This window comes from Myotis davidii, unplaced genomic scaffold (assembly GCF_000327345.1).
Source record: "Myotis davidii unplaced genomic scaffold, ASM32734v1 scaffold1580, whole genome shotgun sequence".
Classification (NCBI taxonomy): domain Eukaryota; kingdom Metazoa; phylum Chordata; class Mammalia; order Chiroptera; family Vespertilionidae; genus Myotis; species Myotis davidii.
The window spans coordinates 16,047-31,562 of NW_006292244.1; the positions used below are offsets into that span (position 1 = coordinate 16,047).

Genomic DNA, 15,516 nt, shown 5'->3' on the forward strand with positions numbered 1-15,516 from the left:
CTCCACCCGCTGCCCGCCGCCCCACAGCCCCGTGGACACGGCTTTTGCAGGACATCCGTGCGTGTGCTGGGAGATTTGGGGGCTGGAAATCCTCAAAGGCCCAGGGAGCTTCCACCATTTAAAAGTTGTTTCCTTCTGCCCCCTGGGTGGGGTGAGGGGGTGTGTGTATGGAGAACAGAAGCTTTAAGAGAGGTTGTTCCCCTCAGACGTGGTTCAGAGACGGTGATCACAGCTCACCCAGGCCGGTGCGCAATGCCCGGGGTCGTTTCCCATTTCACGTGTGGGTTTCATCCTCTGCTCTTCCAGAGAGTGGTTCCTTTTCACAGTTACAGAGCCCATGCACCCGGTGGCCGCCTGGTGGCCTGGAGGCGGGTGTGGGTGTGGGTGTGGGTGGGGTGGGCTGCCTGAGGTGTTGCCTGGGCCAGCCGTGGGTCCCGTGGTGCTTCTGCACAACTAAAAGTTACGTTAACTATCGAATTCTGGGAAACAGGAATCTTCCTTGGGCTGAGTTCTGAGCCCTCTTCCTTTTACTTCACAAACCGAGTAATTCCAAGGCCCAGCATTCTCCATGTCGGTGTTCAGGTCCCTCAGTCTCCGTTGTGAGGTCCGGACCAGTCCTGTCCGCCTTGAGGGCCTCGGTGCCTGTCCGCCTGGGTCATTGTAACATTATAGTGAGTGTTACAGTCAGGTGTGTGAATCCTCCATCATTCTTGTTCTCTTTCAGAATTGCTTTGGCTATCCTATATAATCCTATACAATAAAGAGCTAATATGCAAATGGTCGCCATGCCCTCACGCCCTCGTGCTTTCTCGCCAGGGATGGGGGACCTGAGGCCATGCCCCCTGCCTTGCGGGGCTTGATGGGGGTTGGCCTGGCTGGGTCTGGGTCTCCTGTGATTTTGAGGTGCACACGGATGGGCGGGGACTTGACTCTAGGTTCCATGGCGCACCCCAGACTCTGACAGAAGGGAGATTTTCATATACATTTTACTATTTTTCTTTCATCTCTGACACTTCTATTATAGAGAAAGGGCAAATAGCAATTTTAAAATATTTCCTCTAATTAGTTCCCTTTTAATGTGCACAATTTTGTGCACCGGGCCACTAGTTCTACTATATTTGCATTTGCATGGCAGTTTTAGAATCAGCATGTCAGTTTCTACAAAAGTGCCTTCTGAGATGCTGTTTAACTTTTGATTTTGCAGTCATTTCAAACCTACAGAAAAATTGCAAAAATAGTAATAAGTAGCCCCACTATGCTCTTTACCCAGGTTTACCAGTTTTTATATTTTCCCCCATTTGATTTATGTCCTCAGCACACATCTGTAATTACCCGTGTGAGAGTATGTTGCGTCCATCACACTCCTCTGCCCCTTCGTGCTCCGCTGGGTGCCCCCGAGGTCAGCGCTCTTTCCCCCCAGACCCGCAGCTTCAGATTCAGGCTGTCTCCGAGTGGCCACTTCTCTGAGCTCTTCCGTTGCCCCGCCGTGCTGTGTGGGTCCCTCCCCCCAGCACAGGACCCCCGGCTGCCTTAGTCTCAGGCCCGGTGGGATGCACATGGCTCTCTGTCTCGGAGCGGGCAGGGCTGGTTTTTAAAGGTTGAAGCACCAGCTCTGGAATGTCTTACTTTGCGGAGTGCAGTTCACGCTGTTCTGTCGAGCTCATGGCTGTTTGATCAGGAGGCATCTTGGTCTGCAGCGTCCTTAGGACATTCAAGTATTTTTATCCAGGTGATGCTGGCCTTGTAAGATGGATTAGGAGGTACCCCTTACTCTTCTATTTTCTGAATGAATTTGTGTAAAATTGCTGATGTTTCTTCCTAAAATGTTTGGCAGAATTCACCAGTTTCTATTTGGAGCTAGAGTTTTAATTGTGGGAAAATTTTTGATTTCAACTTCGAGTAAGAGATATAGGGCTATTCTGAGTTTTTGTTTCTGTTGGCACTAATTTTGATGTGTGTGTTTTTCAAGGAATTTGTCATTTTTTCTAAGTTGTTGGATCTGTGTTCATATACTTATTGCCTTATAAGTTCATGATACTCACTGCCTTTTACCATTTGTCAGGGTCTTTGGTGATGTCCCCTGTGCATTCCTGATGTGGGTAATGTGTGTGTTTTCGCTTTTCCTTAATCAGTTTTTCTAGGTGTTAGCAATATTGTTAGGTTTTTTTAAAAAAAACCCATCTTTTGGTTTTATTGATTTTTCTATTGTTTTCTACTTTTATTGATTTCTGCTTTCATCATTAACATTTTCTTATAATTCAGGTTTAATTTTCTTAAGGTGTAAAACCTTATCTAATTTAAGTATTTACAGCTATTAAGTATTACCAGCTATAAATTCATCTCTAATTACTGTTTTAGCTTCAAGCTATCCAGTTTTTATTTTTTATAATTTATATTTTCACATTCCATTTAAAATCATACTTAATTCTCCTTGTATTTTCTTTTTTGATCTGAAAAGGTTATCTAGAAATATGCTATATAATGTCCAAATATTTGGAGAGTTTCTAAATATATTTTGTTATTGATTTCTAATTAACTTCTGTGTGATCAGAGATTTTATGGTTTTAGTTCTTTTCAACTTATTACTCTGTGGTGAGCATGAGCAGTGGCCATTCTGGGCGAGCATGAACAGTGGTCCTTTCTGAGTGAGCGTGAGCAGTGGCCTTTCTGGGAGAGCGTGAGCACTGGTCCTTCTGGGTGAGTGTGAGCACTGGTCCTTCTGGGTGAGGGTGAGCACTGATCCTTTCTGGGTGAGTGTGAGCACTGGTCCTTCTGGGTGAGGGTGAGCACTGATCCTTTCTGGGTGAGTGTGAGCACTGGTCCTTCTGGGTGAGTGTGAGCACTGATCCTTTCTGGGTGAGTGTGAGCACTGGTCCTTCTGGGTGAGGGTGAGCACTGATCCTTTCTGGGTGAGTGTGAGCACTGGTCCTTCTGGGTGAGGGTGAGCACTGATCCTTTCTGGGTGAGTGTGAGCACTGGTCCTTCTGGGTGAGGGTGAGCACTGATCCTTTCTGGGTGAGTGTGAGCACTGGTCCTTCTGGGTGAGGGTGAGCACTGATCCTTTCTGGGTGAGTGTGAGCACTGGTCCTTCTGGGTGAGGGTGAGCACTGATCCTTTCTGGGTGAGTGTGAGCACTGGTCCTTCTGGGTGAGGGTGAGCACTGATCCTTTCTGGGTGAGTGTGAGCACTGGTCCTTCTGGGTGAGGGTGAGCACTGATCCTTTCTGGGTGAGTGTGAGCACTGGTCCTTCTGGGTGAGGGTGAGCACTGATCCTTTCTGGGTGAGTGTGAGCACTGGTCCTTCTGGGTGAGGGTGAGCACTGATCCTTTCTGGGTGAGTGTGAGCACTGGTCCTTCTGGGTGAGGGTGAGCACTGATCCTTTCTGGGTGAGTGTGAGCACTGGTCCTTCTGGGTGAGGGTGAGCACTGATCCTTTCTGGGTGAGTGTGAGCACTGGTCCTTCTGGGTGAGGGTGAGCACTGATCCTTTCTGGGTGAGTGTGAGCACTGGTCCTTCTGGGTGAGGGTGAGCACTGATCCTTTCTGGGTGAGTGTGAGCACTGGTCCTTCTGGGTGAGGGTGAGCACTGATCCTTTCTGGGTGAGTGTGAGCACTGGTCCTTCTGGGTGAGGGTGAGCACTGATCCTTTCTGGGTGAGTGTGAGCACTGGTCCTTCTGGGTGAGGGTGAGCACTGATCCTTTCTGGGTGAGTGTGAGCACTGGTCCTTCTGGGTGAGGGTGAGCACTGATCCTTTCTGGGTGAGTGTGAGCACTGGTCCTTCTGGGTGAGGGTGAGCACTGATCCTTTCTGGGTGAGTGTGAGCACTGGTCCTTCTGGGTGAGGGTGAGCACTGATCCTTTCTGGGTGAGTGTGAGCACTGGTCCTTCTGGGTGAGGGTGAGCACTGATCCTTTCTGGGTGAGTGTGAGCACTGGTCCTTCTGGGTGAGGGTGAGCACTGATCCTTTCTGGGTGAGTGTGAGCACTGGTCCTTCTGGGTGAGGGTGAGCACTGATCCTTTCTGGGTGAGTGTGAGCACTGGTCCTTCTGGGTGAGGGTGAGCACTGATCCTTTCTGGGTGAGTGTGAGCACTGGTCCTTCTGGGTGAGGGTGAGCACTGATCCTTTCTGGGTGAGTGTGAGCACTGGTCCTTCTGGGTGAGGGTGAGCACTGATCCTTTCTGGGTGAGTGTGAGCACTGGTCCTTCTGGGTGAGGGTGAGCACTGATCCTTTCTGGGTGAGTGTGAGCACTGGTCCTTCTGGGTGAGGGTGAGCACTGATCCTTTCTGGGTGAGTGTGAGCACTGGTCCTTCTGGGTGAGGGTGAGCACTGATCCTTTCTGGGTGAGTGTGAGCACTGGTCCTTCTGGGTGAGGGTGAGCACTGATCCTTTCTGGGTGAGTGTGAGCACTGGTCCTTCTGGGTGAGGGTGAGCACTGATCCTTTCTGGGTGAGTGTGAGCACTGGTCCTTCTGGGTGAGGGTGAGCACTGATCCTTTCTGGGTGAGTGTGAGCACTGGTCCTTCTGGGTGAGGGTGAGCACTGATCCTTTCTGGGTGAGTGTGAGCACTGGTCCTTCTGGGTGAGGGTGAGCACTGATCCTTTCTGGGTGAGTGTGAGCACTGGTCCTTCTGGGTGAGGGTGAGCACTGATCCTTTCTGGGTGAGTGTGAGCACTGGTCCTTCTGGGTGAGGGTGAGCACTGATCCTTTCTGGGTGAGTGTGAGCACTGGTCCTTCTGGGTGAGGGTGAGCACTGATCCTTTCTGGGTGAGTGTGAGCACTGGTCCTTCTGGGTGAGGGTGAGCACTGATCCTTTCTGGGTGAGTGTGAGCACTGGTCCTTCTGGGTGAGGGTGAGCACTGATCCTTTCTGGGTGAGTGTGAGCACTGGTCCTTCTGGGTGAGGGTGAGCACTGATCCTTTCTGGGTGAGTGTGAGCACTGGTCCTTCTGGGTGAGGGTGAGCACTGATCCTTTCTGGGTGAGTGTGAGCACTGGTCCTTCTGGGTGAGGGTGAGCACTGATCCTTTCTGGGTGAGTGTGAGCACTGGTCCTTCTGGGTGAGGGTGAGCACTGATCCTTTCTGGGTGAGTGTGAGCACTGGTCCTTCTGGGTGAGGGTGAGCACTGATCCTTTCTGGGTGAGTGTGAGCACTGGTCCTTCTGGGTGAGGGTGAGCACTGATCCTTTCTGGGTGAGTGTGAGCACTGGTCCTTCTGGGTGAGGGTGAGCACTGATCCTTTCTGGGTGAGTGTGAGCACTGGTCCTTCTGGGTGAGGGTGAGCACTGATCCTTTCTGGGTGAGTGTGAGCACTGGTCCTTCTGGGTGAGGGTGAGCACTGATCCTTTCTGGGTGAGTGTGAGCACTGGTCCTTCTGGGTGAGGGTGAGCACTGATCCTTTCTGGGTGAGTGTGAGCACTGGTCCTTCTGGGTGAGGGTGAGCACTGTCCTTTCTGGGTGAGTGTGAGCACTGGTCCTTCTGGGTGAGTGTGAGCAGTGGTCCTTCTGGGTGTGGGTGCCGCTGCACTGAATGGTTGTGCCCGTTGGTGTGCTGTCCTGCAAACCTCCTGTCGCTCCAGGCGTGGGGACTGTTTCCCCCATTGACTCTTCACTAATTTTTTCCCTAATTGAATTCATTGCTGAGAGGCAGGTGTTGAAATTTCCGGCTGTCATTGTGGGTGTTTCTGAGTTGTCCTCTAGTCCTGTCCGTCCTTGCTTATGTGTCGGCTCCAGTGTGAGCTGCATTCACGTGTACGTCTTTTTGGTGAGACCCTTCCTTTGAAAGGTGTTTGTGCTGATGATGGGATTCCAGCTCACGGTGTATTTTCTCTGCGAGTGCAGGGCAGCTGTCATTCCCTGGTCTTCTGTTTTCACTGTTCCACCATTTGTCAAGTCCCCTGTTTCTATTTATCCTGTTTCAGCAAGTCAGCTGTGATGTGAGTCGGTGTGGTTTTCTCTGTACGTATCTTGCTTGCTTTTCGCTGGCATTCCCTGGCCAGTGTGTCACTGTTTTAATCCGATTTGGAAAGACGTGTGGCCATTACTTCTGCACACTGTTTTCCTGCTTGCTCGCACCTCTCCTCTCTCGCTGGGGTTTGACTGCGCCGAGGTTAGACCCCTGTGTTTCCCACAGCTCACCGGGCTCTGTGCATTTTCTGTAAATCCTCTGTCTCTTATTTTCAGTTTGGAAATTGTCTGTTGACCTGTCAAGCTGCTGCTTTTTTTCTGTCTTCTCCACTCTGTTGTTAACACCATGTTTTATTGGAGATGTTTTTCATTTCTTGCCTTTGCTTCTTTCACAGTTTCCATCTCCCCACAACTCTTACCCTTACCCATTGTTTTCCATACTTGCAGTTCCTTGAAGTCTGGTCTGCGGAGCCTGACATCTCCATCATCTTTGGGCTGATTTCTCTTGGCCATGGGTTATATTTTCCTGTTTTTTCATGTGTCTGGGATTTTCTTATCGTATACAGGACATTGTGGTGTATACTCCAGATTTCACCTTCCTCTGAAGAGTGTTTTGCTATAGCAGCCGATTAGATTATGGTGAGGTCACCTGTAATTCAGTGTGAGCAGTGGCCTTTCTGGGTGAGTGTGAGCAGTGATGGAGTTTAGCTTCAGACTTGGCCAAAGTGATTTATTTCCGTTTATTCTCTGTGCTTTTGCTGTGCCTCCTCACCCACACCCACACCCACGCCCTCACCCACACTCTCACCCACACCCACACCCTCACCCACACTCTCACCCACACCCACCCCCTCACCCACACCCACACTCTCGCCCACGCCCACACCCACACTCTCACCCACACCCACACCCTCACCCACACTCTCACCCACACCCACCCCCTCACCCACACCCACACTCTCGCCCACGCCCACACCCACACTCTCACCCACACCCACACCCTCACCCACACTCTCACCCACACCCACCCCCTCACCCACACCCACACTCTCGCCCACGCCCACACCCACACTCTCACCCACACCCACACCCTCACCCACACTCTCACCCACACCCACCCCCTCACCCACACCCACACTCTCGCCCACGCCCACACCCACACTCTCACCCACACCCACACCCTCACCCACACTCTCACCCACACCCACCCCCTCACCCACACCCACACTCTCGCCCACGCCCACACCCACACTCTCACCCACACCCACACCCTCACCCACACTCTCACCCACACCCACACTCTCACCCACACCCACACCCTCACCCACACTCTCACCCACACCCACACCCTCACCCACACCCACACCCTCACCCTCACCCACACCCACTCACCCACACCCACACCCACACCCACACCCTCACCCACTCTCACACCCACACCCTCACCCTCACCCACACCCACACCTTCACTCACACCCACACCCTCACCCACACCCACACCCACCCACACACACACACACACACACTCACACCCACACCTACACCCACGCCCACACCCTCCAACTCATCTGAACTATGGCTTCCTCTCGTCATTCATCTACCTTAGACATACCCTTTCATAAGAACAACGATTATGAAATGGTTTTACCACTTTTAACAAAAACAATGAAGGGGGATGTTAACTTCCGACACAATGTGTAACTACATCTGAATTTTGACACTGAGTACTTTTCAACCTCAAAGGAACCTTACCTTCCTTTAAGGGTCATTCATTATTGAGATCCATGCATTTTCTAAGCTTTTCTTGGAACTAACTTTTATGTTTAACACAAGCTGGGGAGACAGTTGGCAGTCAGCCCGCCGTGTCCTCGTCCCTCCTGAAGGACATCCTGTCACACACAATGGCCTTGCCTCTGTCCGGCACCCTCCTCTCCTGTGGCTGTGTCCTGCACCACCTGGTAGCTTTCCTCCTCCGTGACTATGAAGTGATGTGTGCGTTTCTTCCTCACCTGTCAGTAGACCCTGGGTCAGAGCCTTGGGCGTGTAGATTTCCAGACCTGATCTTGTAGCTTGTTGCTCTGGAGTTGGTGAGCGTGTCCCCTGTGGCTGACGGATTGATCGATGGCGCTCTGCCCAGAGCTTTTCTGCCGGGGTCCAGCCCCAGCGGGTCCAGGGGTCCCCAAAGGTGTGGACGGAGTCGGCGAAGAAGGAATGACACGGAGACAGCGTTCAGTTGATCAGCAGCCTAGGCAGGATCTCTAGCCAAGTTCTAGTCAGGATCTCCAGCGAAGTTCTAGGTGCTGTGTAGGTCCTGTCTGCTAAGTTCTGTGTTCTGAGGTCTGCCTTCTGAGGTCTGCCTTCTGCGGTCTGCCTTCTGAGGTCTGCGTGCCTATTGTCTTGTTGCATCTGTATTTATACCAGTTGATTCTAATCCTATCAATCTCTATTCCAAAGGTTAGGGCGTTTCTTATCTCCATTCCAGGGAGTAAAGATTATGTAGCTTAAGCATGATTGTTCGTAGTTAAAGTGATTAATTACCCGCCTGGCAGTTAAGAGGTTTTATTCCCTCCCTAACTTCAGGGGAAAATCCCTACCTGGGGAAACAACCTTTCTCGGAGAGGTGACCTTGGACCGGCTCCCGGCACTTTTCTGTGGCTCCCGAGGGACTGGTCTCACAGATGCCCTTCAGCTCTCACCTCCCAGAGTTCCCAGATGCTCCTGGTAAAGAGAAAGCATAATTTCATGTGAAAATGTCAAGTAATTCCCACTTGTTTTCTTAAAATGTAATAACCTGAAGGGTCTCATTTCCCAACTATTCTTTATGTTTTGGACAATTTGTAAAATTCAGATTGGAAGCCCACTTGGATGAGTAAGCTGTGGACCAGCCTTGAGCCCCTTTTCAGCCTGTCTGCCCTGCCCCCCTTTGCTCTTTCCATCCTGGGGGCACCTGAGCAGCAGCCAGGGAGGGACCCACCCAGGGAGGGGCCCACCCAGGGAGGGGCCAATCCAGGGAGGGGCCCACCCAGAGAGGGGCCCACACAGGGAGGGGCCAATCCAGGGAGAGACCCACCCAGGAGGGGCCCACACAGGGAGGAGCCCACCCAGGGAGGGGCCAATCTAGGGAGGAGCCCACCCAGGAGGGGCCCATCAGGGAGGGACCCACCCAGGGAGGGGCCCACAGTGAGGGAATAGGTTTCCATTCCTTGAGTCTCGAAGCAGAGAGAAGTTGTCAGTCTTCCTGGGATGCCCCATGGGACTGGATGGAATCTCATACCCCGGGTGTAGGTGACAAACCTCTTCAGGATTTTCCCGGTAGAGCAGGCATGTGCCCCGCAGCCAACCTGCATACCGATGCCTAGCGCACCCGCCGGCAGAGTTGGCGGCCCTGTGGGGGTGTGCCTGGCCGTGGCGGCTCTGGGTGGGTGTGTTAGCACACGCGCTTGCCTATGTGAGCTGTAGTTAAGGAACCCTTGGCCCACAGCAGTGATGGTTGTGAACTGGACGGCGGGCTCCTGCCTCTTGTTGACGCTGGAATCTCCTGACCTCGGTGATTTCTGGCTCCAGATAGTTTTCTTTGTAATATTTTCTTCATGGACAGAGAAGAGAGCAGAAGGGAGAGTCAGTGGGGCAGAGGCCCTGGGAAAAGGTGCCCGTCACTCTGTCTCCGCTGCTACAAGCGTCCAGCTCCACCCTGAGAGAGCCCGCAGGTTAAGGTGGACACAGCACAGGTTCCGTGGGGTTGTTGACGTCAGTGTGGGGTGCAGTGACAGGTGTTGTTACCCTGAGGGGCAAGTGGCAGCTTTGCTTGAAAACAAGCAACGTAGTGACAGGCCTGAGCCCTTGGGTGAAGCTTGCCCTCGAGCCCCAGCCCCGCCCCTTCCCTCGCAGCAGCGGCCGCCCCTGTGTGGGCTGTGGCCGGTCACTGGCTCCTTGAGCATCCGAGGACGACTTGCACCGCGTCAGTGCCCTTAGCGCGACCTTGTCAGCTGGGGCAACCTGCACGGTCGTTCCACAGAGAACAGCTTAAGACTAACCGGGTTTCAGAAGGCCCGATGGTGGGGGAGGCGGCTTTGGGAGTTTCCCTTTCTGTTCCCCACACTTAGACACATGCCTGCTGTCCACACAGCAGGGACAAGGCTATGCGTCACCTCCTGGAGAAGACGCTGTGAGGGCCAAGCTTCTTGCAATCCCCCATGGCTCCTTCCATTTCCCACTTTCCTCTCTGCAGCAAAGGGTAGAGGAGCTTCCCACGAGCATCGTCCTCACAAGCGCCTGTGGGGCCGCGGTGTCCGGGGAGCGTGCACACCGCTCTCTGATGAAACGTGCTCGAGTGGAAGTGTCTCTGTATTTGGATGTGGACATGGACAAGTTCCCTCTCAGAATCCATTTCACACTCAGTGTATCCTGCCCCCTTAAAGATGCGGGGTTTTAATCAAGTTAATAGACTTTATTTTTTAGAGAAGTTTTAGGTTTGCAGAAAAGTTGAATATACAGTACATAGTATGCTGGGGTCCAACCCCAGCAGGTCCAGGGGTCCCCAAAGGTGTGGACGGAGTCGGTGAAGAAGGAATGACATGGAGACAGTGTTCAGTTGATCAGCAGCCTTGCCAGGATCTCTAGCCACAATCTCCAGCCAAGTTCTGTCCAGGATCTCCAGCCAAGTTCTGGTTAGGATCTCCAGCAAAGTTCTGGTTTGGATCTCTAGCCAAGTTCTGTGTCCATGCTCTCTTGCTAGGTTCTCCAGCCAGGTTCTGTCCGGGTTCAGTCACCAGGTTCTAGTCAGGTTCTCTTGCCATGTTCTATCCAGGTTCTGTAGCCAGGTTCTGTCCAGGATCTTTTGCCATGTTCTGTCTCTAGGTTCTGTGTCTAGGTTCTGTTTTCTAAGTTCTGTGTCTCGTTGTCTTGTTCTCTCGCTAGGTTTTACAGCCAGGTTGGGTCGCCAGGTTCTCCAGCCAAGTTCTGTAGCCAGGTTCTGTCCAGGATCTTTTGCCATGTTCTGTCTCTAGGTTCTGTGTCTAGGTCCTGTGTCTAGTTTCTGTGTCCTGTTGCTACATCTGTATTTATACCAGTTGATTCCAATCCTATCAATCTCTATTCCAAAGGTTAGGGTGTTTCTTATCTCCATTCCAGGGAGTAAAGATTATGTAGCTTAAGTGTGATTGTTCATAATTAAAGTGATTAGTTACCCACCTGGCACTTAGTTAAGGGGTTTTATTCCCTCCCTAACTTCAGGGGAAAATCCCTACCTGGGGAAACAACCTTTCTCAGAGAGGTGACCTTGGTTAAAACACATAGCGCCAAGAAGGTGAGCAAACATATGAAGAACAGTATGCCATATATGCCAGGTCCCTTGAAACAGCAAGGATGGACCGGCTCCCGGCAATAGTATTCTCATGTGGCCCCTCATCCGCACTCCTGGTTCCCCCATTAGTAACATCCTGCCTCGTGTCCGCATCGCTGAGAGCTGATGCAGTGTTCCTGACTGGGTCTAGCACACTCACTGATGTACACTGGGTGCCTAGTCTAGACTGGCTTTCTGTACCCTGGGGGTTTGCCCACCATTACAATGTCATACAGACTCGCTGCACTGTCTTAACATTCCCTGTGCTCTGCCTCTGTGTCCCTGGCAACCACTGGGTTTTACTGTCTCCGTGGTTTCGCCTTTTCCAGAATGTTCTGTGGTTGGAAGCATCCAGGACGCAGCCTTTTCAGAGCGGCTGCTTTCGCTTTGCCATACTCATGTAAGGTCCGCCAGGCCATGTCTTTGTCGCTGAGTAATATTCCGCTGTGTGGCTGGGCCTGCGGAAGGGCATCTCGGAGGCTCCCACGGTTTAGCGTTCGGAGTGAAGCGGCTGTGAACCTGGGCGCGGGTTTGTGTGGCCGTGAGCTCTCCATTCATTTGGGTAATTACACGGAAGGAGATGGCTGGACCCTAAGATGCCAGATTTTAAAGGGAACGTTCCCGGGGGCGCCGGCAGCTTCCGGTGCGCTTACCCGTGGTGTGTTTGCCCAGAGACGACGACCACGAGGATGGGTTCTGCCAGCCGTACCGGGGCATCGCCTGCGCGCGCTTCATCGGGAACCGGACCATCTACGTGGACTCGCTGCAGATGCAGGGGGAGATCGAGAACCGGATCACAGGTAGGCCAGCCTGTCCCTGCCAGGCCGACGCGGCCCGTGTCCGGCGGCTCCATGGCTCCTGCCACAGGAAGGGGCCTTTTTAGAAGCAATGGCCGCCGTGTGTGCCCTGAAATGCTCCTCCCGCGAGTGCGTCTGAGCTAGTGCGTGTGGGCGGCGGAGAGTGGGTTTCTAACACCCGCTGGGCCTGGGGAGGGTCGGGTGGGGCGGGAGGAGGGGAGTCCTGCTTTCCCGGCCTCACTGCCTTGCTCTGTCATGAGCTCTCGGGCAGAAACCCACGCAGGTGCCATTGAAATGCCCTCCACACTTAGGCCAACTCTGGCCTTGCCTTTACCCTCAGTCTGTAGGGTCTAAGGCAGCCGTGGGCAAACTACGGCCCGCGGGCCGGCCCGTTTGAAATGAATAAAACTATTGAAAAAAAGACCGTACCCTTTTATGTAATGATGTTTACTTTGAATTTATATTAGTTCACACAAACACTCCATCCATGCTTTTGTTCCGGCCCTCCGGTCCAGTTTAAGAACCCATTGTGGCCCTCGAGTCAAAAAGTTTGCCCACCCCTGGTCTAAGGTCATGGTCACAGAAGGGTCTGCCTGGCCCGTCGTTCCAGAGCCCCCCAAGGACAGGGCCAGGGTGGGACCTGCAGCGTCCTGGGCGCCGCCATCTTGGTCCAGTGGTGAGAATGGTTTGAAAACCTTACTGTCTCTCATTGGGGAAGTTTTTATGCCATTTAAAGCAGCACTTCTCAACCTTTTGACCACAACACGCAGTAAAAGGTATACTTTGCATCTTGACTTAGCGTGCGCACACATGTATTTTGGAGTCGAAATGTGTTACAGGAGACAGCAGTCACCCTTATAAAAGCAGTGCGCTTAGAATTTTCCCTTCAGTTTTATTTCATTAAAAGTTGGGCCCCTGCAGGTGTGGCTCAGTGGTGGAGCATCGACCCAGGCACCCAGAGGTCACCCCTTCAATTCCCAGTCAGGGCACATGCCCAGCTTGCAGGCTCGATCCCCAATAGGGAGCATACAGGAGGCAACCAATCAATGTTTCTCTCTCATCAATGTTTCTCTCCCTCTCCCTTCTCTATCTAAAAGTCAATAAAACATTAAAAAAAAGGAAAAAGTTGACCACACCCTTAATATGAACCCAGCAACCTGACACCCCCTGTTCTAATTATCTTTTGAAATGCCAGCCCCGACTCCAGAGTTAATTTTACAGTCCACTGGTTGGCAAACACTGACTCAAGGCCCCTTGATAATTGCTATAGGAATCGTTTAAAGAATTAAGCAACACAGCCATCTAATCAGACTGATCTGCCATATAGCAGCTTTATTTATTTGTTTATTTATTTATTTACAGAGAGGAAGGGAGAGGGATAGAGAGTTAGAAACATCGATGAGGGAGAAACATCGATCAGCTGCCTCCTGCACACCCCCCACTGGGGATGTGCCTGCAACCAAGGTACATGCCCTTGACCAGAGTTGAACCTGGGACCTTTCAGTCCGCAGGCCGACGCTCTACCCACTGAGCCAAACTGGTCAGGGCCATACAGCAGCTTTAGGTAAAGGTTTAGGACGAGGATTCTCCAGATGCGTGGGTTTATGAAAGGATAAACTGGAGGGCGCTCTAGCCGGCCTGGCCCCGGCAGCACTCGGCGTGGCGCTCCGTCTGGAGAGCGTGCCCACAGAACCAGTCCCGGGACTCGGGCTCCAAGGAACCTTCCGGGTGCCGTGCAGGGCGCGGGTGAGAGTAGCCAGGACCGGAGTTGTTCGATGTCCCAGCACCTGGAACCACACTTTCTGAAATGAACCCTCACTTGAGATGTCTCGGGGGCGGAGGGGAGGGAAGATCCTACAAGAGTCAGCCGGGACAGCCTGTGGCCCCTCACCCCGAGAGAAATGCCAGGTTTGCTTTCTGGGGCAGCCACCCTCCAGGCAGCACCAGCTCCGCAGGATGGGGCTGAGCAGTGCACACCTGGCTCTTGGGCCAGTCTCTGTTCTTAACTGTCACATCGGCCAGAAGTGACCGGGAGGGCGGAGGGCGGAGGGCGGCGTCACCGCACAGCACACAGGGTCTGGCAGGAGCCAGTGCCCTGCGTGGACACAGCTGTTGTCTCAACCTGTGGGCTGTTCTTCACTTGCTGTTTTACAGGCTCCGTGTGGGCTTTCATTCCCCGTGGGGTCTCCACGAACCACTTGACACGGGCCCAGGAAGGGGCTGCATGACGGGCTTTCCTACAGTAAATACCTGGGCAGGGCCCAGCACTCTGGCCCGGAGCCTGCCCTGGTGCCTGGTCCCTCTCCGGGGTAACGGGGGCCAGCAGCGCTACCTGCTGGACAAACGGGGCACTACAAGTGGGTGGAGCTGGGGCAGCCCAGGGACTAAATTCCCACAGCCCCGCAGGGTGTGTAGGGAAGGGGGCCCCTCTCTCTCTTGCTGTCCAAGGTCAGGTCCTTATGGGCAGGTCCTTTGCAGGTCAAGGTGGGTGGACTTCTGGCTGGTGCCTGCCTTTGGGCCCCGAGTGTGGCAGCCTCCCCCCCAGCCCCCCGTTCCTCCATGCCAGGTGTCAAGTTCTTCCCCTGGACTGCTTCGGCCCCATCACTCCGTCCTGGCATGTCTTGCCCCTAAAAAGCAAACCTGCAGACCCCCTTGGAGGGCTCCTTCCCTGTTCCTCCTCCTCACAGACCTCGCCCAGTGCAAGCCCGCCCTCTGCCACACCTCTCCCCGCTGCCAGCACCCCTGCCCCAGGCATCCCCTTCCTCTGCTGCCCCCGCGCCCACTCCTGGGCTGCATTGCCCAGGGCTGCTGACCGGGTATAGGGCTCCCTCCCCTCTGTCCCACGTCCCACGAAGGCCTCCACTGGCTGCTGTGATCTTGCCCGCGGGCTGGATGCTGCGAGAGAGGCCTGGCCCTTACACCTCCTCCCCAGCCTCTCCTAGTAGAAGCCGCCACCCTCCTCCCCCAAGGCCTCGTGGGGCGGCCGGCACTCCACTCGCAGAGCCCAGGTTCTAGCAGGGCCCAAGGACGTGGCCCCTGGGTCCGCAGTGGAGGCTTTCTGTCACGAAGCAGCACCAGCTGGATGGGGTCCTGAGCCTAGTTTCCCTTCTTTTTTGTTCTACCTTTGCTGCTTGTAAGTGTAGCCTAGAACCTTCTGTCTGGTTCAAATCAGGGCGGCTCGGTGTTCCCCGGGCTCAGCCCCTGTGAGAGCCTTGGTGAGTGAAGATGGGGCAGGCGCCGGCGGGCAGGGTGGAGGGGCGCCGGCGGGCAGGGCAGGGACACCCCCTGACGGTCTCCTGCTTCCCCAGCCGCCTTCACCATGATCGGCACCTCCACGCACCTGTCATGTGTTCCCGCTGTGCGACGCGCGGTCACGGGCGCCCAAGCCGCGCGAGCTGTGCCGCGACGAGTGCGAGGTGCTGGAGAGCGACCTGTGCCGCCAGGAGTACACCATCGCGCGCTCCAACCCGCTCATC

General features: G+C 53.8%; 1 protein-coding gene across 1 annotated transcript in view; it reads left to right on the top strand.

Annotated features, from left to right (window-relative positions):
- Positions 1–15,516, top strand: part of ROR2 (receptor tyrosine kinase-like orphan receptor 2) — a gene marked incomplete at its 5' end in the record, with an annotated part of 31,877 nt that overhangs the window by 7,398 nt on the left and 8,963 nt on the right. The window contains 3 exon segments of the mRNA XM_006765680.1: positions 11,916–12,043; positions 15,349–15,385; positions 15,387–15,516. Of these exon segments, the coding sequence (XP_006765743.1) occupies positions 11,916–12,043; positions 15,349–15,385; positions 15,387–15,516 (295 nt within the window).